At 40.9% G+C, this 26,482-nt stretch overlaps 1 protein-coding gene across 1 annotated transcript; it reads right to left on the bottom strand.

The window, feature by feature from the left end:
- Positions 1-7,646: 7,646 nt before the first annotated feature.
- On the bottom strand, positions 7,647-26,144 carry LOC308104003 (alpha-tectorin-like). Its single transcript, XM_080454249.1, has 24 exons — positions 26,099-26,144; positions 25,992-26,006; positions 24,091-24,206; positions 23,436-23,711; positions 23,029-23,124; positions 22,671-22,842; positions 21,782-22,182; positions 21,119-21,695; positions 20,425-21,008; positions 19,702-20,269; positions 19,019-19,614; positions 18,738-18,895; positions 17,777-18,177; positions 16,147-16,343; positions 15,394-15,789; positions 14,796-15,079; positions 14,196-14,473; positions 13,943-14,062; positions 13,245-13,429; positions 11,441-11,601; positions 10,824-11,075; positions 9,086-9,245; positions 8,749-8,857; positions 7,647-8,576 (listed from the first exon to the last, which is right to left on the bottom strand). The coding sequence occupies exons 1-24, from the start codon at positions 26,127-26,129 to the stop codon at positions 8,473-8,475; spliced, it is 6,237 nt and encodes a 2,078-aa protein (XP_080310375.1). The 5' UTR covers positions 26,130-26,144; the 3' UTR covers positions 7,647-8,472.
- Between the last annotated feature and the right edge of the window lie 338 nt (positions 26,145-26,482).

The following is a 26,482-nucleotide window of genomic DNA, read 5'->3' as shown; positions in this document are numbered from 1 at the left end:
AAGTACTGTAGCCTACTTAAGTAATATTTTGAGGTATTTTTACTTTACTGGAGTATTTCCAATTTTCAGTACTTTTACTTCTACTCCACTACATCTCAGAGAATAATATTGTACTTTTACTCCACTACAATTATTTGAAAATATACTATATACATTTCGGCCATTTGAAAATAACCGATCTACATGCTTGCGATGCATTGTGAGCTTGTAGATCGGTTTTCAAAATGTTTTTGTATACATTTTAAACTTGTGAAATGGGACTTTTGGTACTTTAAGTACATTTTGATACCAATACTTTCGTACTTTTTGTTCAAGTATTTTTTTTATTCCAGACGTTTATACTTTTTCTACATTGCAGTATTGATACTTTCACCTAAGTATCAATACTGCACTTTGTGCACCACTGGCCATTTGACAGTAAACACAGCTGAAGGCAATTACATCAATGGTGGGTGTGTTTGACAAAAACAACAGGAAATGTAATATAGGAAGAAGGCCACAGGGCTACATATTATATTCATTTTGATACAATATGTTTATGCAAAATTACTAAAGAACAAACCAAACTATGTTTGAACAATAAAGAATATCAATATACACAACTGTACCTTACCTTATCTGGCTGGCAACTTGCATTAGCCAGGAAGGTAGCCAAGTCTATCTGCAATAGGAAAGATAGACTTTTCAGTGGTGGAAAGTAACTAATTACATTTACTCAAGTACTGTACCCTATACATTTCGGCCATTTGAAAATAGCTCCTGAGCTTGTAGATCTGCTATAAAATTTAAAAAAAAAGTGCAATACATTTTATACATATGATAGCCTACCTAGTGAAACGGGATATTCTGCATACTGGGTAGCCCTTTACTTTTGCTACCAATACTTTTGTACTTTTACTCCAAACGTTTTTTGATATACTGGACCTTTACTTGTAACAGAGTGTTTCTACATTGCAGTATTGATACCTTTACTTAAGTAAAGAAATGTAGGACTTTTCCCACCACTGATAGCTTTGGCATTTTCTTAACTTTTTTCTGATTTTAATTTGTTTAACTGTTCTGCCTCGGGCTGTGCAATAAGCCACTAACGTCTGAACAAAATGCGTTGGCCAGGTAGGCTATAGTGCTTCTAGCCCTAGAATGTCTGTGATCTTACATACATTTCATGTATTCCAAATGTATGTAAGATCACAGACATTCTAGGGCTATAGTGCTTCATACCTGTATGGTGCAAGCCTCGTTCCCAGCCTTGCACACAGCCGTGCTAAACATACAGAAAATGCTTGCGTGACATTGGTTGTCCACTAGAGGTCTCCACCTCAGGTTTTGATACTGTGGTGCCATTAATATTAATCAACAGTGGTGGGAAAAGTACTACATTTCTTTATTTAAGTAAAAGTTTCAATTCTGCAATGTAGAAATACTCTGTTACAAGTAGAAGTCTCGTATTCAAAATTTACTTGAGTAAAAGTACAAAAGTATCGGCATCAAAATGTACTTAAAATTACCAAAATAAAAAATGCTCATTGTGCAGAATTCCACAAGTTCAAAATGTATAAAAAATATTTTGAAAATAGCAGATCTACAATTGTAGATCTGCTATTTTCAAATGGATGAAATATAGGGCTGAAGTGGTTAGTGTGTTTTAATAATAATCAAAATCTACAAAGTAACAAGTAACTAAAGTTTCATATAATTGTAGTGGAGTAAAAGTACAATATTTTCCTCTGAGATAGTGTGGGGTAGAAGTAAAAGTATTGACAATTGTAAATACTGAAGAAAGTAAAAATACCTCAAAACTTTACTTAAGTAGGCCTACAGTACTTGAGTACATGTTAATCAATGTACTTATCTAATACACTCCTTTTCAGCTCAAATGTGTGTTTGGTGTGGGACAAATTATGTTTTAGGCCTCCCTCTAAGATGAAAAGTAACTTGGTTATTATTTGAAATTATTTGAAATACTAACCAAGTAACTTTTCATCTTAGAAGGAGGCCTGCTACTAAACCGACACACAAAAAGACAGCATACAGTATTAAAGGACCACTTCACCCATTTTCTATCTTATTAGTCCTCACTCATACAATGCTCATTATAAGACCAATTCTGTCTATTCGATCTGTGTCTCAGAGGAGGGTTGTGGACAGACCAATTACAGTATGGTTGAAAAGGGGTAAAGTGTTCCTTTAACTTTAAAATAGGCCTACAAAGTGTTGTATAGAAAGCAAAAGTATATAGCAAGTATGAAAATACTAAATTTGTTTTGTTGAAAGGTTAAAGCTCTATTCTAATAGTAATCATTGCTATAGAGTGTTTGTTCAGTAACCCTGTCTCTCCAGCTCTTTAATAAACAGAAAATTACATTTTCAGGTGGGTTGTCAATTTCAGCCAATCACGAAAGAGTACCGATTTATATAGTGAATATAGTATGGAGTTCCAGTTCCAATTTTGTCTGCTCATTTCTTTGTGTCATTCCAATTCCACTTACTTATTTTGTATCCTGTATGAGTTCTCTCTCCTGATTAGATAAAATTGGCATCCCGACCTGACAATGCATTTTCTCTTCGCTAAAGTGCTGGAGAGACGGGGAGACCCCTGTTAGTAGTGAACTAACACTCAATACAAATGATTCCTATCAGAATATAGAGCTATTAAAAAAAAAAAAAAAAAAACATCACTACTGCACCTTTAATAATGGTGATTTAAAGCCAGTAAACTCAAGACATGTACGGTAGGTAGGACCAGTGGAAGTGATCATATTTTGTTAACCAACAGAACCAGATGGCAAGAAAGAGGAAGCCCCCTGGTAAAACCCTGATCTAATATTTCAGTGGCCTGATGGAAAAAGCATGCATGGCCACAGACATTATAAATCAAATACCCATCATGTCTAGGAAAGATGGGCTGATAAGCAGCAGTCAGAGTATTGGTTTTACATCTCTTTGAATGGGACATAACATGGTTTTCGGAATTTAAAGCTGCAATTCATAAGATTTATGGCCTATGGCCAGGATTCGAACCAGGGTCTCCTGCGCGAGGGCTGACATTTCTATGCCGAGCTAAAACAGAACTCCCACTGGGACAGGGGACATATTGCACTTTGAGCTTCAGGCAATACCTCAAAACCAGTAGTGTTCCTACCCTCGATCTAAATGTAGTAGTAGAGCGGGAAGTCCACAGCAGTTGTTAGATTTAGACTATTGTATCAACATACTCTACCATACTTATTGGTTTAAATATTTTTTTATTCACTAACACAAGTCTGGATTGCAGCTTTAAATGAAGCATACTTTGGAGTACCAGGCTTATGAAATATCAAGTTTGGCCCCATGGGTTTTGGGAACAGGATATGCTATATCCATGAAGCACACGATATTGAATGTATGGTACATCTATTTAACCTAACATAATCCTGATTTCCCACACATGGTTTGTTGCGTCCATTTCATGGAGTTCTAGGATTGTGGCTGCGGTGCAGTGAATGTGCGACCTTCTCAGGAGTATTGAATTCACCAGGGAATTCCAATTACTCAAGACAGTAACAATAGATTACTATATATCTTCATCAAGAAAGGCCTTATCAAGACACTAGGCCTTGTGTAAGAAAAGAGGAAAACAAAGTGATAGAAAACATAGATAACTAGTTGGCAGCCTTTTTTTTATTAAGGAGAGAGGAAACAGTGTAAGCATGTTAATCCATGTTGAGCCATCCGCATGACTGGGCATCAATGACCGAACATAATTTTCTAGATTGAGTTTTCTCTCAAAACACAACAGAATTTGAATCTCTCTCCTCTTCGAGACAACTTGTGGAGTGGCAGGATTTTTTACGAAGGCATTAGCAGGGCTACATAAGGAATTTGATGTAAGCCAGTTAACGGAACATCTGGATTCAAACCATATTGTGAGTTTAATACTGGCCACATTAGCCCTAGACTTACAATTATGATTGTTTGTTGTGGCAGGATGTTAGATGTCAGAAAGCTTACACATTCTTGGATTGATTTTCCTCCACCGATTTACCTCCGTAATTAACTATCGTTTGTGTGTGTGTGTGTGTGTGTGTGTGTGTGTGTGTGTGTGTGTGTGTGTGTGTGTGTGTGTGTGTGTGTGTGTGTGTGTGTGTGTGCGTGCGTGCGTGCGTGCGTGCGTGCGTGCGTGCGTGCGTGCGTGCGTGCGTGCGTGCGTGCGTGCGTGCGTGCGTGCGTGCGTGTGTGTGTGTGTGTGTGTGTGTGAGAGAGAAGAGAGAGAGAGAGAGAGAGAAAGAAATAGAGAGAGACAGACAGACAGACACACAGAGAGACAGAGAGAGAGACAGAGAGACAGAGGAAAAGACAAAATAGGTCAATAGAGTAAATGATTTTCCACGCAATAGTGGAACAAATTGTGCCAGACGTGGCAGAGCGTGTCCACCTCATCCTTGTAATATGCAACATCTGTCCCTTGCTCATCCAGTAACTATTTTCTGTGTTTAAACACCTCCTGATTGTTTTACCTTTAACCTTAAGCAGAATAAGTGTTTCAACCTGTGACTGTGAATTTGTCAGGGGTCAGCACATAAAAGAGTATATGGATATTAGTACTGTAGGTGACTGATGTATTAGGCTGTCTGGACTGGCCGTTGCACAGATAAATTCATGCATGTGACAATGCAATGAGGAATAGTCCTTTTCTGTCCAACTGTAACAAAAATTACATTTCTATTCAATATTTTCATACAGGCTCATACATGATTAATAAGTCGGTATAATATTGTCGTAATATGATATATAGGCTGAGTTTTGTAGAATAAACAGTCTCAAGTTCAAATGTAATTAAGTTGTAAGTTGCATGATGATCAGTGTTGACACTTGACATACAGAGGGGTAAAGTGGAAAAAGTAGATGTCAAAGGTCAGATGAGACTATTGCTGACCCCTCCAACACACCACAACAGGGACCCAATGAGGGAATCCAATTAAGCCGGCAAAGCAAAGCCTTCAACATCTTGTAAAAGTAAACAAGCTGCCACTCTTCTTTCTCATACCCCCCCCCCCACACACACACACACACACACACACACACACACACACACACACACACACACACACATGTTCTATCCACCTCTTTACCTTCCTCTTGAGGCTACAAACCAATGACACACCCCTGTCGTGACACAGGGGTGGCTCAGAAAACAACTTGAAGGTGAAATAAAAAGGATCAGTGCTTTGAGGGTTTTGACGACGCAGATGTTGTCTGAACAGAGTCGGAGAGTGAAAGGTACATTGGACGAACCTCAACAGGAAATCCCACCCTGAGGACACATGGGAGGAGTTTTTTGAAAAGAAAGCGGGGACATCTGAATAGAGCGTTTTGAAAAACAACCAACAGTCTCACGTGGTAGGACATGCTTGAAGTCGTGAATGGTACTATGTCAGCTTATGGAGCACATTCAGCATGCCTTGAAATGAGTTTATGGTATTCCTTTGATGGTGTTTATTGAGACAAACTGACTGACAGAATGAACTGTACAGTACTTCTATGTGAAATACCAAAGACATCTATTGTGAGGTGTTGGTATGCTCACTTGAACCTGTCAAGGCTTCATGTAGCAAAATCCATGTTAATCATTTAAATGTTCCCAGAGTTAAATGATCACTCCAGGTTTTACTGTAATTACATAATTTCTAACTAATCTCAAGGAAACACGCTCACCCCCATTTCTTTCGCGGACCAGCGGTTCTTGTATTGTTGTATTTGTTTTACCAAGGATAAGGTTAGAAATAAGTTTAGTTTTACTGAGGTTAAGTTTAGGTATAAGGTTAGGGTCAGATTTTCTGTGTTTTTTTCTGTGTTTTGGGGCGAGCGTTTTGGTATTCTTCTCAAGGAGACGGTACGACTAAGGGAAGTAATTGTTGTACAATAATCATTTTAATATTTTGTACCAATTCTGACATATTGTTTGTGTGGCAATATGACACAGATGCAAATTCCAGACAATTTGACATGGTTTAGCAGGTTTCTCTCTGAAACCACACTCAACAATTCGTGGGATACCTATGCAGCTTTGCACAGGAGCTCCTGGCATCAGAGAGAACCTCATTAAGTATTTGTGACAGCTGTTTACAAACTAACGTAAGTAACATTTAGCCACATGTGGATGTCATTATGGTCAGAAGATGTGGGTGGTGTTGTTGGAGGGGACTGGGGGTGACTGTGGGACAAGATTTGTGTGCCTTCAGGAATAGAAGTGCACTTAGTCAATTGGATTAGAGACAGAATAGAAGAGACAGAACGAGGGACAGAGCAGGAAAGAAAGTGAAAGGGATTAAAAGGATGTGTGACTGGGCAGAGTGGAATGAAATGGGTTTGTGAAGTTCAGCTGGATGTACTGTATTGTACAGTACCTTGGAAAGACTTCATCATACACATGTATGATGAAGTCTTTCCAAGGTTCCCCTGTTCAAAGTGTTAAAAGCTGTTTAAAATATGTAGGCAGGTGTCTGTAAGACCAAACAATCCTGTAGGGACATACTGTACAGCACATGTACTGTAGATACACTGCGTTTAATCTCTGGACAGAACTCTAGTTTCACACAGCTCACTTTGATTCAACCCTCCCTGGGCCTCATTTATTGAAAGGTTCATGTAGGCCTATTTCTTCAAAATGATCTTCATCATTAAAGATACCTGATGCTTTATATGGATGGTCACTTGTCAGTTATTAAATGGTTACTTGCCTTACCTTCTTCTCTATATAGCTTATTTATTCTGTCTGTTCTCTTTGATTTGTACTCATGCCCTTATGAAGGCCAGTCTGTGGCCTCGCTTTCTCTCACTCTTGTCACATGTTGACAGTGTAAGGCAAGAAAAGCTACATAAGCCACAGGATTAACCATGCTGAACCATAAGAAAGCCCAACTTGTCAAACAATCAGAGTTCAGTCCCATACAGGTATTTAGCTATTCAGCTGCCATCACAGACAAATGGAAATGTTGAAGCCTATATTATTAATACCTTGTTTGCACGACAGCGACATTTACTGAAAATAGCGGTTTTCTTGGAAGGGGGGAGGGGGAGGGGTCTGACCCCGGGTGACCCCGCCTTGTTACGGTTGAGTATGAAATAATAGCAAAATGACCTCCATGTGAATATGGTCAATACTTGCAAAAGGCGATCTTTATAAGACTGTCTGCTAATTGAATTACATTAAGTTGATGTAATGTAAATGAATGTGTCCACAAGGTATAAGTGTTGGAAACCGATGACTCTTTTGACACATTTGTACCATAACATAATACCAATGACAAATCCCATGTTGTGGGTGTGTGATAATCATTGTTATGTCTCGGGTCTCACTCTGCACTGTTTCAGGACACATTGGCGGACAGTGATGAATTTCCTCACCAGACAAGAGGACACAGGGGATACCAGTATTGTCTGCCCCAACTCTGGCCCCAACAATGGAGGTTCACTACAAAAGGGAAAGAAACTCAACCTGACACACACTGACAGGCTCTTTCATCTCAAATGAGAGCTTTTGTATATCAATGGTTAGGATTTTGGTTGTTGTTACATGTATGTGTCCTGTTTGAGTGTTTTGAGTTTTTCCATAAACTCATTTCCATCTGTTAAGTGGTCAAATAAATTACTGGGTAATGATCAACTATCATTTAAGATGCAATTTATTTGTTATTTGAAAGATAGAGTGTGTTCAGAAAAATCTGAAGCTAAGAGTTGAATGCCCCACATATATTGATATATTGATAAACATTAAAAATAATAATCCTTTGTAAGAACAGATATTATCATATTTAAAGGCCCTGAGCATATCATCATCATAGTATGAAGGCTTAACCACAATGAGCAATGCTGTCTTCTTTGGTTTATCTTGTGCTGCCCCCTACTGTTGCTTCATCTTCATAAACAGGTACTCAATAGATCATACTGTACTATAACTGCTAGCATTGTGTAACAATTACAGAATTATAAACATTTTACTTAATCATTTTCATAATCATCATCATTCATCACCATCATCATACGATTACATTTAATAAGTGTGTGGGTGGGTGGATGGATGGGTGGGAGTAATGTTAAGTGTTTCTATTTGTCTGTTTTTTGTTCTGTTTTATTGTTTACTGACATTTTATTTTTAATTTGTGATATTGTGTTTTATTTTGTTGTCAATGTCTTGTTTAAAAGAAAATCTATGGAAAGCTGTATTATTTAATGGCTGAATGTTAAAATTGTTATTCTCAATATTTTAATTAATTAATAATAAAAATCGTATTAATAATAATAACATTTTTACATTAAATTAAAACAAATCAATAAAAATGCAAGCTGAACCAAGTAAGGTTTGAAAATAACCGAAAGATAATGGAATCATTTAAAATAATTTCTTATATCTGCACACTTGGTTATTATTGGATATCTACTGAATATATTAAGCATATAGTGCTTGTCTGTGTGTGCGCGTGTGTTCTCTTCTTAAGCCAGGGTTGCACCAGTCAGTGAAGTGACTACCAGGATCAGCAGGGATGCAAAGTGACTGGGAGTGCCACTCCTTAACACAGACCTCACCAGCCGTTCACCTGGAAAAGGAAAAAAGCAAAATACTATTAAATCTCTACAGTAAATACTAGATGTATGGGATTTATACATCTAAGGTTCTGGGGTGAATTCACCATGAAAAGTAAAATAAATGCACCCCAACACTGCTGTATGTCATATCTGAGAAGCGTCATCAAGATAAGATAACTGTACCTCCACTCGGCTTGAAGGTTAATGGTCCCAGCCCCAGTGAGACACCTGCAATGTCATAGCCATAGGACATCTCCCTGCGTCGTCTTTGGTGGTAGCCAGGGTAGCAATGCTGCAGGAAAGTAGCATTCATATTTGAGACATTTAGCCGATGCTCATAGACACTTATACAAATGTATAATTTGTTGCAAAACTGTGTCGCACACACACACACACACACACACACACACACACACACACACACACACACACACACACACACACACACACACACACACACACACACACACACACACACACACACACACACACACACACACACACACACACGGATACATACAGCAGTGCAGTCCTGCTGGCCTAGCAGACACAAGTGGATCTGGCAGTGCAGGAAGATAGTGGAGTAGTTTTTGAAGGTGAACATCCTGAAGGAGAAACGTGCCACGTCGGAGACACCATTCATGCCCAGTTCTACTGTAGTGTCCTCTTCATTGGGACACCTGGACCACAGGGAAGAATGTTGCAATTATTACAAAACAATCTAGCAGGTAAATCAAGGAGTTAAATACTAGTAGGACTGAAAGAGAGAAGACGAGTGTTTGAGGATGTTTATGGGCTATAAATTGCCTTGGGATATCTGTACTATATTACAATGTAATGGTTTGTTTTAAAACACACAAACTCACAGTTAAAATAACACTGATGATTTTACTGTTTACTGTTTTATAGTTCAGTGATTCCCAACCTTTTCTGGATGAAAATCTTGAAAGTGTTTGCGGCCCACCCACCTGATGGGTGGGCTGCGTGCGTTTTCAGAGCATTTTATTTTAACGATCAATGAATTGATTGTGTTCCGGCTTGGATCAATGAAACTAACACAGTATACTTTAAGAAAACATATTATCACATTTTAAGGCCCTGAGCATATCATTGTCATAGTATGAAGGCTTAACCACAATGAGCAATGCTGTCTTCTGTGGTTTATCATGTGCTGCCCCCTACTGTTGCTTTCTCTTCATAAACAGGTACTATGAAATACATCCTCTGGCAGATGGTCGTGCCCCACCCAGAGCCTTGTTATAGTTCAAGTTCAGTGATTCTCAACCTTTTCTAGATGAAAATCTTGAAACCTGATGGGTGGGCTGCGTGCGTTTTCAGAGCATGTTGTTTTAATGATCAATTCATTGACTGTGTTCCGGTTTGGATCAATAAATAACGTGGTACACTTTAAGCTCCCATTTATCGGTGAAAGAATGCCATGTAATTTTTTTACATCGTTTTTTTTAAATATAATTATCAATCATTAAAATCTTGGTATTTTGCCAATTATTTGGGGGCCACTTGCAATACCCTCACGGCCCACCAGTGGGTCCCCTGCCAACAAGGCTTCTGCTTTACAGTAATATGTAACTTGTCATGAGACGACTTGTTATGATTTGGCACCAGGCCTGGAATTTCATCTTTTTAGGGGCAAGGCCACTTCGCCTTTGGCCTTGTAAATGTTTTGAGGGCACAAAGGCCAAATACAAGGACAGCAAGGCCATCAAATAAAACACTGATATTAAGTCCACTGAAATAATTTAATTTAAGGTTTAAGAAAGAATTTGTATGAATTAAATATTGTACAAGCTCCTGAAAAGGAGTTCAGAAGTTCATACTCACTCACTGGACTGGTTTGAAGATGGGGATGAGAACTGAGGAGGAGTTAAGAATTCAGAATCTTGACAGTGAAATAGAAACGGTAATTCTGTACTCTGTCTGATGACCTTATGTCCTGTAACTGTTGGCCCAAACAGCGTGTGTATTATTAGTGCAAGTGAGTTTATGTTCTGTTTGTCACGTAATTGGTGTCTCAGAAGTCACATAGACTGTCTGAGTTTTCTTTGCAGCTGGCAGAGGACCTTGATGTAACTATTTCTAATCAACCTTTTTGTCACTTTTTTGGGAATCTACGCTCTTGCGAGGGCCTAGTTCAGTTGCATATGTCCTTCTCTGACCACAAACGGTTCATGTCTGTGAAGACTACAGGAAAGAGACGAAGGAGAATTGAATTGAACTGAAATTCTTAAATCGCTTACTCTCTAACAAGGAGATCCCAGCGGACAGGATAGTCGGGGCTGTTGACAGGTGTGGCCCAGCAGGAGTCCAGAACAGTGGCGATCTGATGTCTGTCCACTCCCTCCGATCGCACCTCGATGTACATCCTCTGGTCTATTTCCACTTCCATGTTACTGTCGCCGGTGTAGGGGTAACGGTAGCCGGCGTCCAAGAATCCGATCATTCTCATACGATAATGGCCCATCCCTGATGGAAGTCTCCTGGACACAATGCTACAGAAAAAACAACCAAATAAATTATATATGGTGATCAAAGTTAAAAGGAAATATTGAAAACCGACTAATTTGATACAACACAACACTTGTGTTTAATCAGTAGGCCTATCAGCCCTATCAGGCCTATCAGGTAAATGCATCAGTATTTCTATTCAAATCTAAAAAATATCAGGAAATGTCACATTCACACCCCAATGAAGCTGAGGCCAACAGTCAGAGATGTTAGCTGGCACAAGGAGTAATTCATGTATAGAGAACAGACTAACTCAAAACACCTTGGTGCCTTCCAATGGGAGGATTTATGGGAAATAAGGGGGTTGTGGTGGAAAGGGTCATGGATAATGGGATGGTAATGCTCTCACCTCTCTACGGGGTTGATGCCGACAGCCATAGACAGAGACTGGGTCAGAGGGTACTCGCAGCTGAAAGGCAGGTGGATGTTTCTCTGACGACTGATGATCGTGTCATGGGGGTCCACCTCACCCTGGATGACATTCTTGTACATGAAGTAGGACCCATTGCTCTGTCAGGGGAAATGACAAACGTGTATTAGGGATGCAAATTTATACTTAAAACGAAAGGGTCATGTGATGAAGCATAAATTAGCATTAAGATTAAAAGTATAAGCTGGCGGGGTTGTTTTTTTTTTTTGGTTAATTTAATGTGTTCATCAAATTCTGAATACATTTGAATTTCCTTAAAGCCTTGAACTCGAGCCAATGTACTAAGTAAAAACTATACACTTTATACAGCATGAATCCTATCCTAGACAGGTACCTAGTGCAGGGGTCATCAACATGTCCGTAAATGGACAAACATGTCCGTGGCAAGACTTGTCTATGTCCGTGGTACTTTTTTTCATTTTTTATGAAAAATATTGTCTATATTTGCGTCACTTTTTTTTATATTCACAATCTAATCTTCAAAAATGTGTTTGAATAATTTTGGTGACTCATAAAGTGTCGGGATGACATGCTCATTAATATGTTGCTGGAGATTTGTAGTATTGTACGTGATACCTGTACTGTACCACGTATGTCGTACAGTATGTGAGTCAAGTCAACGGTATGACCACAGCGGAAAAGAGCAAAAACATGGCATGTCATCTGTTCAGAAGGAGCTATTTGCTACCAAGGCAAAGAAGGTAAGTAAAGCTAATTTTCGTCAGTTGAGAGAAACTGTTTAATAATAACAATAACAACTCAATTATAATAACACTCAACAAGCATAATCCATGGAATCCATGGAAACCCTTGATCCACAGCCTCACCACCAGACCTCCCCTCACCTCTTATCAAAGATACAACTTTGCATCAAACTATTGTGACACTGCATTCCTTTAAATCCTGCCATGCCCTTCATGGACCACTCATCATGTACATACCGTTTTCTATTGTTCCATCTGTATACTTTCTCAACATTTTTGAGTATGTTCACCGTATGGAAACCACAACCATTGAAGCTATATGTTGACAAACTATAAAACTAGTTTAGCTGGTAGAACTTCCTGTCACCTCCTCTCCTCAAGTAACACTGTCCTCTGAAAAGCCATCTGTATACTGTAATAACCATATGAAGTATAATGCAACTAAGTGGCCCTTTTGCTCCTACAATGTAAGATGGAAGCACTGTCTGTACTGATAAGACCCAATTATTGAAATCCCAAACATGGAATATACTTGGACCATGCCACATTTAATGCCTGTCTCAGGACTGCCCTGCCAGTACAGTGCATAACTTCCCAGTCTCAGGTTTTCTAAAGTATAGCTAATCACTTTAAGTCTGACATCCCAATTTTGGGCATGCCATTTTAGGCTAAAAAGACAATAGAATTGCTGATCTACAAGCTCACAACATGCCGCGATGTGTTGTGAGCTTGTAGCTTTGTTTCCCAAAACAAATCTAAATGGCTCGTTTTAAAATGTGTAGCGCAGTGGAATAGAGTAGACACTATGGCACATCAAGAGTCCATAGTACTGTATACATTTGGGCTAGGCCTATGTATGTGTTTCTGGTAATATTATTGATCACTTGTTTTGCATGTCCGTGGTAAGAATAAAATATTGATGGAAATGTCCATCACAAGCTGGCATGGTGATGACCCCTGACCTAGTGCGCTGATAAAAGTACTGTAACTACAACATTCTAGACTTTGGGCCTTTTTACCGTGAGAACTGTCCCACACTGCTCGGCATTGTTATCGAAGTGGAACACCAGCCTTCCGTCCTGGAGAGTCCCATTGCAGGATGAGTCCTTGAGGTGGAGGACCTCAGGATGGAAGCCAGCTTCAAACAGCTGGCAGCGGGACAGGGACATGTTGCCAGCACTACTGGCACAGGAGACAAATGAATCTACGTACGGGAGAGAGATCAAAATATATATTATATTTTATAATGTAATAATACAAACAAAAACAACTGCTACAACTAGAAAGCTGTGTAGAGCACACATCTCTACCTTCCTCTGACAATCTTCTTTCAAGGCAATTTTTATATTGTAGTATTGCTGCTTTAACTTACAGTAAGTAAGAATTCTGAGTACTTCTTCCACCACTGCACACATCCAAAATAAATGCAAGAATCTCCTGTTGAGGATTAATAAGGACTCTACACTCTACTGCATTCAGACCCCATCAAGTCATTAATAAAATGTCATACTTGAGTGTTTCAGACTCCTAAACCTCTACTCCCCAAGTAGATTGTTCCCAAGTCTCAGAGCCCTGATGGGCTGACTTGGCATGCAGTACAACCACTGTCAGAACAACTGCATTCATGTAATTAACAGACAATCCATACAGCACTGTTAACCTATCATATGTTGAAAGACGGTTTCATCATGGTTGTTCATTGTGACCTGTACCGTACCGTAGCTCTCGTTGTTGCGGCGATGGTGGTTCTCATCACAGAAGCAGCCGTAGACGCCACCCTTCTCCCCACACCACTCATGCTCGACACAGCCCAGCTCCTCACAGGGGTCTGTCTCCGCTGGAGACATGGAGACATAAAATAAACAAGACAGGGTAAGAAAAAGTGGAAAATACCTTTACAGTTTTTTTTCCCAAACCATTCATCTTTCTTTGTGTTATCTTGGCAATTTGTCAAAGCAGTGTCTACGTACCACACTGCAAATCAGCACGCCACTGGGGGATTTCCAGATCCAACACTGCACAGGTTCTCTCATAGGACGAGACAGCACTACACAGCATGCCATTGGCCGGCGTGTAGAGGCAGAGGTCATAGACACAGGAAGTGAAGAATGGCTGAGGGTCAGAGTGCAGGTGGCAGGTGCTGAACGGGCCAGTTGTGTTGGTGATGATGCTACACAGCCGTGAGTACTCCTCATTGAAGCGACAGTTCTCTACGCCGCCACCGCTACGGTCATCTGTGGCCCCACATCTAGTAAGGATATGGAGAGGCTCAGGTTAAGCCTAATCTATATTTCATCCTACAGCCGTGTCGCTTGTCCAAAAGTACCGCGATATGTCACGTTTTAATTGGAAGATCAGCACTTTTTGTAATCGACGCTGTTGTGTGATGAATTAGCTTTTATACGTCTGCTGTCTAAAGTGTTGCTTTTTACATACACTTTTGTTTTCTTTCTTTTTTGGGGACTCTCAAACACAGTCTAACGCTGCTTCTGGATTCAGTTATCTTTTTTCACATCGTTCTACGTGATGCAATGTGTTGACAGAAAATATCAGTTGATACACTGGCTCACCCAGAACGGCTTGTTGGAGACTTCCAGCCATCACCAAAACCGTTGTCAGTCTGTGCCACTGTGCCGTCGGGCAAGGCTTTGTCATCTGCAGGGTCACCGTTGAAGTTACCACACATGCCAACAACTCTGTTGCGGTGGTTCTGACCCACTCTGACCAACAGAGTACTACGGCCATCAAACTGGACGATCACATCGCGGGTGTTGACCACTACATAAGATCCAGCACTTTCCACCTGAGCTAGACTACCAGCAGTGGCAGGAAGAGATACATCAGTGTTGTTAACCTGGAATATAAGAGAGAGAAACATTGATAATGAATATTTAGCTAATTATGCTTACACTGATATAAGTGCTCACAAATAGATGTAGATACCCTATTAATACTCTTTGAAGCTACAATCCTGTTATTTATTAATTAGTAATTTTAATGAACCAATGAACCAATCTTTACGGTAGAGTATGTTAATACAATAACTAGCAGCTGTGTTGCTGTGTCCCAAGCTCAGTCTAGTCCTTTAGATTACTTTTACACTTTGGTAGCAAAAAGAAAGTCACTAAAGTGGCATATGGTTGAGTTTCCCTTTAGCAATGAATTTACCTTCACTATCCTGTTGGCTCCAATCCTGATATAGGCTGTCTCTTGTTGATTTGACAGGTATATGTCCACTGCTGACACAAATGACACGCGATTGCTGCCACGGTGATTGTTAGTCGCGACCACTCTGAACCCAGTTTCAGTGCCAGTGCGATTCACACTCTCACTGATGATGTAAGAGCACGTGCCCTGGAAATGAGCCAGTGCACCATCAAAGGTGACATAGTGGGGGTCCCCCCACACAGTGCAGGTGGTCAACGCATCAAAGCAGCCCAGTTGGCCGTTTTTTATAGTGCACTCTTGCGTGGGGGTGCAGGACACAGCAGAGCAACGCAGATCATTCGGGGCAAAGCATTCACATCGCTGGGAGCAACCGGGTGTCCAGAAAGACTCCCCAGCCTGCAACATGTTAAAGGGAAAGAGAGAAGCACACTGCACTCAGAAATGTGTGTGTATCATCCTGGTCAAATCACATTAATGCCTGCTGTTAATATTTCAATCTGAGCTTTCATATTATTGTTGTTTTTCAGTATGCCATGGTTAAAGTGTGTATGTCATACCCTACCAAATAAGACAGTAAAGCCTCTAGCAGTGAAACCCCTGAGACTACACAGTCAGGGAAGGGTGGGATTTGTTACTTAAAAATGCAACTTTTCATTTGTATGGGACATAATAGTTATCAAAAAGTTGTGAAGTGGAGCTCTAAGTGGACATAGTGAAAAGAAAATACGAGGAACTGACTGGAATGCAACTTACCCCAAAGTAGAATCCGTCGTACTGGCAGCCACAGCGTTCCACAGGGACACACTGGCCTCCACTCCTGAGATAACCCTCATCACAGAAACAGCCCTCGGAGCACACTTGCTCGCAGCTAGCATCAATGCTGCTGGCACATGTGTGCCCGCAGTCTGTGCCACAAAGCTCATAATGGCTGTTTGCTGGACAATCAAGCCCTGCGAGGGAGAAAGTGAGGACGGTTTAGTTCATACTGTTGAGTAGGCATGTTTCATACTTCCTATAAAGTAGGCTTGGCTGATAAAGTACTTCCAGTAACGAAGGCTTGTTTATTCTTCCGTCTGAAGGTATCTCAAATAAGCCTTGTCTGACTGCATTTGTAGATTTTGTACTGATATACTATAAAGTAGGCTTGGCTGATAAAGTACTTCCAGTAATGAAGGCTTGTTTATTCTCTTGTCTGATAGCATCTTAATAAGCCTTGTCTGACTGCATTTGTACTGATAGAGCCCGCCTTCCTAAACGGGCAGGTGAGGAAGGCGGAGAGGGGGTGGAGGAGTTGGCTAAGGTGCGTACAACGAGGAAGCTGGATGCCATCATGGAGAATCCCTCCCACCCCCTCCACCTAGATATAGTGGAGCACCTGAGCAAGAGAGGAAATAACAAATTCACCTTCCCGGGGTGGAACTGTATGAGACAGTTGCCAGTTGCTTCGAGGATTTACAACGAGACACACAATGATCGCTCTGCCAGGTTTACCGTAACAAAACTTGGAATATTAGATGTGACAAGGTCTCTGACCTCTAATGACATTCTTAGGATATGGTTATTGTACTTTTTTTCTCCACTGTAAACACTGTCACTTTCTTTTGCGTTGCACTGATTGAAATGGACACTTTTTCTGATTGGCATTGCACTGGATAGGGATACGATGAGACACTGTAACCTTGTATTGTTGCTTTCCTGCATAGTGCTGGAAAAGCATTGCACTGACTGTAATGGACACTTTATCAGTGTATATACTGTACTATACTGTCGTTCTGTTCTGCTTCTTGTTTTCTTGTTCTTGCCTTGTATTGCTGTGTATACAACAGTGCTTTCTTTCTCTTTACCTCTCTTAACCTCTTTACCTGTAACTCTGTAACTCTTAACTGCTGTGCTGCCTCTGGGCGACACATTTTCAGCTACTGTACATCATAATCTAGCTACAGTATCTATATACTATAAAGTAGGCTTGGCTGATACAATACTTCCAGTAAAGAAGGCTTGTTAAAAAAACCTGTCTGTCAGCATTTGTACTGATATTCTAAAGTAGGCGTGGCTGATTAAGGACTTCCAGTAAAGAAGGTTAGTTTATTCTTCCGTCTGATGGCATCTTAATAATCCTTGTCTGACTGCATTTGCACTGATAGACTGATACGTACAGAGCCAAGAACAATATTTTACAAACATTTTGACCAGATGTCTTGGGTGCCAGAGTAAACTTGTTAACCCATTAAAAGCGGGAAAGCATCTTTGTCATTTTAGATTTTAGCGTTGGCTATTCAGAAATAGCAGATATACAATCTCACAGCACTTCCCTTCGTGCCGTGCAGCGAGCTTGTACATCTGCTATTTTTGAACATTTAATGGTCTTAATGGTTTAACTTACTGCAGGTAGTGTTCTGCCTCCAAGGGTAGATTCTAACATTGGCAGACTGACAGGCGCTGACGTAAGTCTGGATAGCTCTGCACAGCACATCTTGGTCTCTGTTCCCCGTAATGCACACATCAAACACACAGTCATTGAAGTAAGGCGTCGGGTCCACCTCGCCGTGGCAGAAACTGAGGGGGCCCTCAGAGGCTTGGATCACCTCACATTGGGCCCTAAAGGGCGCCTCGTTGGGACAGCGCGGGCAGGACGCGCCGCACCCTTCACTGCAGGTGTGGTTGCTGGGCACCTTCCAGGCATTACCAAACTGAGTGGCAGACGAGGCCACAACTCCGTCGGCCGTGAGGAACTCGTCATTCCGGTTCCCGTTGAAGTTCCCACACAGTCCGCATGTTTTGCCACTGTTTTTGAAATGAGTGAAAACAAATGGTTTTAATCAGTAGATAGATCTACTGTACTTTGTCTTGCAGACATTGAAAGTGGCAACAAAGTGTGATACCAGACAAAACTATATTATTATTATAGTTTTGAGTGACAGCGTGTCATGGTGTGTCAACGTGTGCAGCGAATAATGAAAAGAAAGATTTCAACTAGCAGCAGGAGATGTGAAATGACTAAATATTGAGCAACTACATGACCTATTTATTGGCTAAAATGAATAGGTTGCTAACAAACAAGCTGCAAGAGACTAGCAGCAGATTGTCTCTACTTCTCTTCCGCACATATCAGCTCTCTTATCAGGGCAGAGCATACGGTGCAGGTGAGGTGAGGTGAGGTGAGGTGAGGAACACAGCGACCGGAGCTGTCGCTGCTCCCATAAAACTGGGGATTTATGTAGGTTTGTGTTGTTTCGTTGTCTGTTGCTAATGTTTGCTAAATACTTTTACAGACTTGAATTGTTATTGTTTAAACATAGAGAGCAAGACATTTAATTAACAGCAAAAATATACGTGAAACATACCTATAGTTTGAGGGTACAGAGATGGACACCCAAGTTGACCCATCATAGCTGACACTGAGCCCAAAGTCAGTATCGACAAATGTGCGATGTCCACTTAGATAGATAGACACACGACCACCATCCAAGAGAATGGGCAAGTTTCTAGACTCGCCATTCACCTTAAAGGAAAGTTGAAATCATTTTGATTAGTAACATTTTGGAAAAATAATATAATAATAATAATTAAAATAATTCTAATGAGTTCTGTAATGGTACAAACATTGCAATTCCTCACAACTTACCTGCACCTCTCCACGTCTCCCCCTTGACATGTGCACCTGGTAGCCCCACACACTGACAAACACTTCAGCCGTGATGGAAACACTGGATCCTCGCCATGCCTCATTCTTGGCATCTACTTGAAACTGGTGCAGACTGGTGTCATTGCACACGGTCGCCAAAACGTAGCGGCAGGTTCCCTGGAAGTCAAACGCTTTGCCATCAAAGGTGAGGTAGTGAGGGTCCCCAGAGGCAGAACAGGTGCCATGGGGACTTGGGTGGCAGCCATAGTCACCGTCTGTCACCCGGCAGGATTCCTGGGGAGCGCAGGTTCTGGGCGTACAGTGGACCGCGCCGGTGCGGCCGTTACAGCTACAGTAGCTCTGACACTCCTCTCCAGCCCAGAAGCTCTCACCGGCTTGCCGATAGCGGCCCTCATGCTGGCATCCACAGCCGATGGTTGGCACACACTGGTTGCCACTGAGGAGAAAGCCATCATCACACTGGCACCCTTCCTGGCACACGGTGGCACAGTAAAAGGGGAAGGACAGACTGGGGCAGGAGGAAGGGCAGGAGGTTCCACACAGTTCATAGTGGCTGTTAGATGGACATGTTTGCACTGGAAAAAGAGAAAAGCACATAAGTCATGAACATGATCAATATCAAATGAACAATGTAGTTGAAAGGGCAAGAACAATGTTCTTACCACAGCCTGTGGTGTTCCTCCAGTCCCCTAAGGTGATGCCAGTTTGTTGGCACAGGAGTGCATAATCACGCAGAGCCTCGCACATAGCTACAGTCGGATCTCTAGCCTCCCTCATGTCCTCCACACACTCCTCTACATGGTCGCGTGGGTCCACTCTGGCCTGGCATACGGCGAATGGCCCACTTGTCAATGTCATGACACCACAGTATTGAGTGGAATTGTAATTTGTTGCGTTGTTCGGATTCTCACGAGTCTGCCTGCCGCTTTCCACACAGTGTGCTGACAGGGAGCCGTCCCGCCAACTGTCACCAAAACTCTGAGAGCTGTTGACCAGAATGCCATTGGGTGTACGGAAGTCATCATGGCGATGACCGTTGTAGTTACCACAGAGTCCACCGAGTGAACCGTTGTAGACACTGGGCGCGGTGACACGCACCAAGTGAGGCCAGTCTGCTTGTATGACCACATCAAAAGAGGTGTGGATGATGATGCTGTTAACGTTGCTGTGGAAGATGCGGATTCGATTGGACGCAGTGGTAAATGGAAGTCCAATGACCTGACCATCAACCTAAGCAAAAAACAATATAAGAGGTTGAGTGCAAGGATTCACAGGGGGAATAACTTATTCAGGCATTACTTAAGGCAAGGACTCTACAAGCCCCTAAATATAATAATACAAAGCAGAATATGTCATTATGTTCTAAATAAAACTGAAATGCTCACCTGTACTCTGCTGCTACCTCCTATGTCAATAGACACCTGGGTCCCCTCAGCCTCAAATTTCAACAAGCGCTCGAAACCATCTCGGCCTCTGGGGACCTTCTCTGCTGTCACCGAGAAGTGAGGGTGCTGGGACAATCCCATCACCCTGGCGAGGGTCAATCGACAAGCTCCAGGATACTCGTACGTCAGTCCATCAAATGTGCGATAGGACCGTGGTCCCTTCACCCAGCATGTTTCGTAGCTGTTAGGTCTGCACCCCCGTTCTCCATCCTCCACCCTGCAAGACTCGAGTGGACTACATCCGTGAGAGCGGCAGGTCATGGAGCCATGACTGCAGCGACAGCTCCTCCCGCAGTCATTGTCCAGGATGATAGCTTGTCCGGAACTGTAGTAGCGGCCTTCAAATGTGCAGCCACACTGAACGAGAGGGACACAGACCCCAGCACTGAGGACGTGTCCTGAGTTGCAAATACAGCTCTCTTGAGAAGGAATGGGGCAATTGTGGGTGGCATTGGGGTTGACGCAAGTCGCAGGGCACCCAGTGCCGCGTGGCTCAAAGTGACTGTTGGCTGGGCAGGAGATTTCTAGACAAATTAAGACAATCATTTATTGAGATTCATATCATTGACATGTTGCCCCAAGGCAAAACATTGTTGTGTGGTTGTGGTTGACATAATAAGTAGTTCATACATACCACAGAAGCCGCGTTGCCTCCAGGTGTTCACCTGGATCCCATGCTGTTCACACTGTCTGGCATAAGCACTGAGGCCCTGGCACAGGATAGGCTGGTACCCTCCTCCTATACAGAGATCATACACACAACTGTCCACATATGTCTGTGGGGGAATCTGTCGATGGCAATTAGCGAAGGGTCCGGATGGGTTCTGGAGGATGCCGCAGTGGTCATTGTTGCCGAAGAGATTTGTCTGAGCCGAGGTGCATGCAGCACAGTTCAGGCCTCCGCATCTGGGTCCACAACCAGGATCGTCATCCCCTGACGCCTTCCAGCTATTAGCGAAAACAACATCGGAGCTCACAACCTGGCCTTGGCGGGTCCGGAAGTCATCCTGGGCGCGGTTGTTGAAGTTCCCACAAAGGCCACAGGTGGCATTCTGGTAATCGTAGGGCACTTGGATCGTGACATAACTGTAGGCATCATAGGATACCAGCAAGCCAAAATCAGTGCTCACAACCACGGAAAATCCTGACTGGTAGACTTGGACGCTGTTGTTATGGAGGGAGAACGGTGTGGCAGTATAGCTTCCATTCACCTGCAGGTAAAAAAATAATTGGATTTTTAACTGAAAATTTGCTTTTCAAATTCTTCGAGCTAAAAAAGCTTAACAAAATGACTAACCTTTGCCTCAGCACGGTGGCCCTTGACAAGCTCAATAACTTCATCATAGACAAACACTTTGACTAGTCGAGTCCACGACACCCGGGTGCTGCCCCTGTGTTCATTCTTGCCCTCCACACGATAGTATGGCAGATCACGGCCACACTGCTCAGATAGGACATAAGTGCAGGTGCCCTGGAAGTGAAATACTTGACGATCAAAGGTGTAGTAGTGAGGATCGCCAGCGATGGTACAGGTGCGTCTCTGTACCGTCTGGCAGGAGAACTGGAAAGAGTCACGACGGCAGATTTGGGAAAAGGAACAGGGTTGGTTGTGGCACTGCAGGCCCGCTGAGGTACAGGTGCACCTCTGATGGCAAGTGTTGTCACTCCAGAAGGAGTCACCCAACTGGACAGGGGAACCTTGAAAAAAAATCAAAAGGACAGGATAAGGTCAATCAGGTTTCATAACATTAAACAGACAACCTTGTATGTGGTAGATGGATGTCTAATGTCCAAAGCTAGGATTAAATCACTGACAAGTGACAAAGTATTTAAAGTGGAATACATAGCCTACATCACACTAACATTCACAGTATATTACATATAATCATCAGTGTTGGAACGCCAACTCAGTAGTAATAATAATAATAATAATTATAATAATAACAATAATAATGATAATAATAATAATACTGATAATAATACATCAAATTAATAAAGCGCTTTTCTTGGTATTCAAAGTCGCTTTACAAAACAACAAAAGAAACAACTTTATTAGGAGAATAACTAGTTAAAAAGCTAACAACTATAAGCAAAGAAAACGTTCAAATTAAAAGGCAGGAGGTAAGTAAGTTGCTTTCAGATTTGGGCAGAAGTTAGGCTGTGATTGTATTTGTGTATTCTCTTACCATTAAACGTACAGCCTCTGGATCCCTGGTCAACACGAAAAGCCCAACGACCAGCAACGCCGACATTGCTGCCGTAACGTAAATTTGAGAAGCGGTCAGTGTGGTTGTTGTTGTGAAAGGATGATCCAGGAATGGTGAAATGGTGTGTGGAGTTGATCGTGTCGTAGCCAGCCTGGGAATTCACATACAAATTTTAATTGGTTGAAGTTTTGTACAGGTGAATATTATCACTAATGTGCACACAGGTTCTGAACTAGGCGCTCATGTGTTGCTGACAGCAGCTGTGAAAGCAGAAAAGTAATTAAAAAAAGGAAAAATGAATAAATAAATAAAATAAATAAAAATGTAATTGTTCTACCTGTATACTGCGAGAAGTATTGGCTATAGTTCCATAATTCATCAGTAGAAATGAGTTCTGATCTCCAGAGATCAACACTGCTTGGAATGTTGTGCGCTGAAAAAAGAAATATTTCATATGTCATATTTTGTTAAGTAAATACATTTGTCATTAATTTATACTTGCCATTAAATCTGCCCAAATTATGATTGGTTTCTTCTACATTTTCATGATTGATACAGGAGGAGTATGAATTTTACCTTTCATGCAATTAATAATAATAATAGTAAAAATAAGGGTAATAATAATAATAATAATAATAATAATAATAATAATAATAATAATAATAATAATAATAAATGTAATAATAATAATAATAATAATAATAATAATAATAATAATAATAATAATAATAATAAAATACTTACAGATCCTGATCTGGGATAGTATGCCACCTCATACCATGTCGCAACAAACACCAAACGGGCAGAGAAACCCAGGCCTGGGAAGTATTGATTCATATCTTGTGTAGCCTGATTAAGGATACTGCCACTGGTGTGTTGCTGATGTGTGATTTCACCATTTCCTCTGTTGTCCAAATCTGTCCAGAATGGAGCAATTAGATCTTTCACCCCATACGGGAACCTTCGAGGAGTATACGAGCTAAAAGGATTGTTAAAGGTAAGGTGTCCATTGTGGTTAACCTGAAAACAAATTAGTGGATAAAACAAACATTACAAACACAATTAATATTTGACAGATGTGGCTGTGCTATTTTACATCAAAGACACATCCTATTCAAAACTGAAATATTTTACTTAATTAACACAAGTGTGTGCAGTGTACTGACTAGAACTGACTACAATAATTCAAATCACATAATCACTGCATTTAATGGCTTTATTTCCTTTTTTACATAATGTACACATTTTTACAACCCAATTTTAGTAGGCTACAGGAAGTTATTTGCTGATCACCTGTAATCATTGAATACACAAAGAAAACATAATAATACTGTCACTCTTGACAGCAGGTCCCATACAAAAAATATAATGTTGCAAATTGCATAAATTGTATACGTACGTATATCTGATCATATCTTTGTCCAAAGTAGAAGAAGTGTCTTTGTAGGGCAATGACAGAAGAGCTCCCATCATCCACTCGCCGGAGTATGGTTCCATTTCTAGGGTAGAGTGGTACTAGGGTGTACAAAAATGAGGTGATATCACAATTAGGCTAATAACTTGATTACAAATATCTAAGTTTAGTATAGTGCTGAGTTGGGAAAGCTCTATAATACCATTGCTAATACGGTATATACTACTGTTTTTGTACAAATCTATACTGTAACTTACTCAATATTGCATGGATGCCTAATTTCTTATTTACAGAGGAAATCAACATGATTCTTTCCTTGTTCATGGCTAAATCTCAGGCTAATAGATTGCAGTCACCTGTGTCTGATACCCTATCTGTGAGAATGTGTTGCTGCAGTCCCACAAACATCTTGTTACACCAGTTAAAAGAATTCATCAAAACAAAACTTGCTTCCTCATATCCACATTTCGATAAAGGCCTGATCAAAATCCAAAACCAAACTTGCTTGCACATAACGTTCGGAAGGGGGAAATGTATTTTGAATGATAAATGTAAAAATAGTAACAATATACACTGTAAGGGTTAGGGTGACAATTTTGTATTTAATTTAGTGTTTTCCGCCCATTTCACCCCCAATTTAGTAACTTCCCCATGTGTGCTGCGGTTCCTATTGCTGTCAACCCCCACTGTTGGCCTGGGGACAGAGTAGCCTACCACGTGCCTCCACTGAAACAGTTAAAGTCTTATTTTTTAACCAAGCAAGACGTTTCACTGGGGAGAACCATGCACATACTTAGGTTCACACTATCTACCCCAGATCCCCAAGCAATCAGCAGGGGTTAGTGCAGTGACAAGTACATGATCACTTGCCAGCTTTCCAGGCGTGAATATTGAACATGGCTCTTTGCAGTGTTTGTACCCATCATATTTAACTTTGAACTGCTATAACAAGGAAAAGATAACATAGTGCTCCTACAACTGAACATTGTTGCCTGTCTGTTTTAGGATACTATTGATTACTTTTTGATAACTGTACTACTGTAAGTATGTATATACCGAGTATCAACTGTGATATGGATCAGTATATACATACAGGCATGTTTAATATATTGGTATATAAAGTATATTGGCATGTGTAATATATTGGTATATAAAGTATATTGGCATTGGTTCACAGAGTAATTTAACTCTGAGCGTGTACTGGAACCAAATCCAGTACACGCCCTAAATATAGGGGCAGGCCAACCAACCAACCACTTTCACACACTTATAAGGCACTTCATGACCTTGTACATTAAATTGTACATTAAACCTGCTTGTACAGGTTGTACATTAAATTGTACATTAAACCTGCCCCTATATTTATATTTACATTTATACTTAATTACTACCTACCAATACCACTATACTGTATATACCAATATACTACACATGCCTGTATGTATACTGATCCATAACATTTGATACGTGGTACACCTACCACAGTATATGCCCTTTTTACTGATGATAGATTGCACATTATACCACATACATTACCTATGTTTTTAAGTCTTTATACTATTTGCCACTTTTATTGGTGACAGATTGCACACACACACACACACACACACACACACACACACACACACACACACACACACACACACACACACACACACACACACACACACACACACACACACACACACACACACACACACACACACACACACACACACACACACACACACACAATACCTCTATTTCTATCTATCTAGCTATCTTATCTAAATGCCTTTCCATAATTATTTTTTTAATGTTACTGTTTGATTCCTTTGATGTATATATCTTAATACATGTAATATTTTATCTTGTGCATAGTTCTGCTGGAATAGATTTCAACTTACCAGAGGCCACCATACCTGCAAAGTAAAGAAATAAATGAATAAATGAAAAGAAAATACACACCAATAACAGTAGTTTACTTTTCCAGAACAGTCAATAATGTACTTACTTATTATCCCTAAAAGCAACACTGGCAACATGATTGGTAGAATTGCAGCCTATTCACCAGCCTGCCAGAACATAAGTGTTCAAATTATTAGAATACATATTTTTGTTAGCATAGATCTTATAATCGAGGCTTTCAAAGCTAGCTCACCATAATTAGGGGATTGTCTCATTAATGTCTGCTGGCCATTGAGAGGTTTGAGACTATAGTTTTGAAGTATTCCACAGGTTTTCTTTTAAAGGTAGGGTAAGTGATTTTATTTTTGTTCAAATAAGTGTTAAATTGTTATATATTCTGATAATAATCATCGCTATAGAGTTGTTTGTTCACTAACAGGGGTCTCCCCGTCTGTCCAGCTCTTTGGTAAACAGAAAATGCTTTTTCAGG

This window comes from Gymnoscopelus braueri (genome assembly GCF_963280865.1).
Source record: "Gymnoscopelus braueri genome assembly, chromosome: 17".
Lineage (NCBI taxonomy): Eukaryota > Metazoa > Chordata > Actinopteri > Myctophiformes > Myctophidae > Gymnoscopelus > Gymnoscopelus braueri.
Note: the sequence above shows the minus strand (reverse complement) of the source record. Positions and strands in the feature narration are given on the sequence as shown.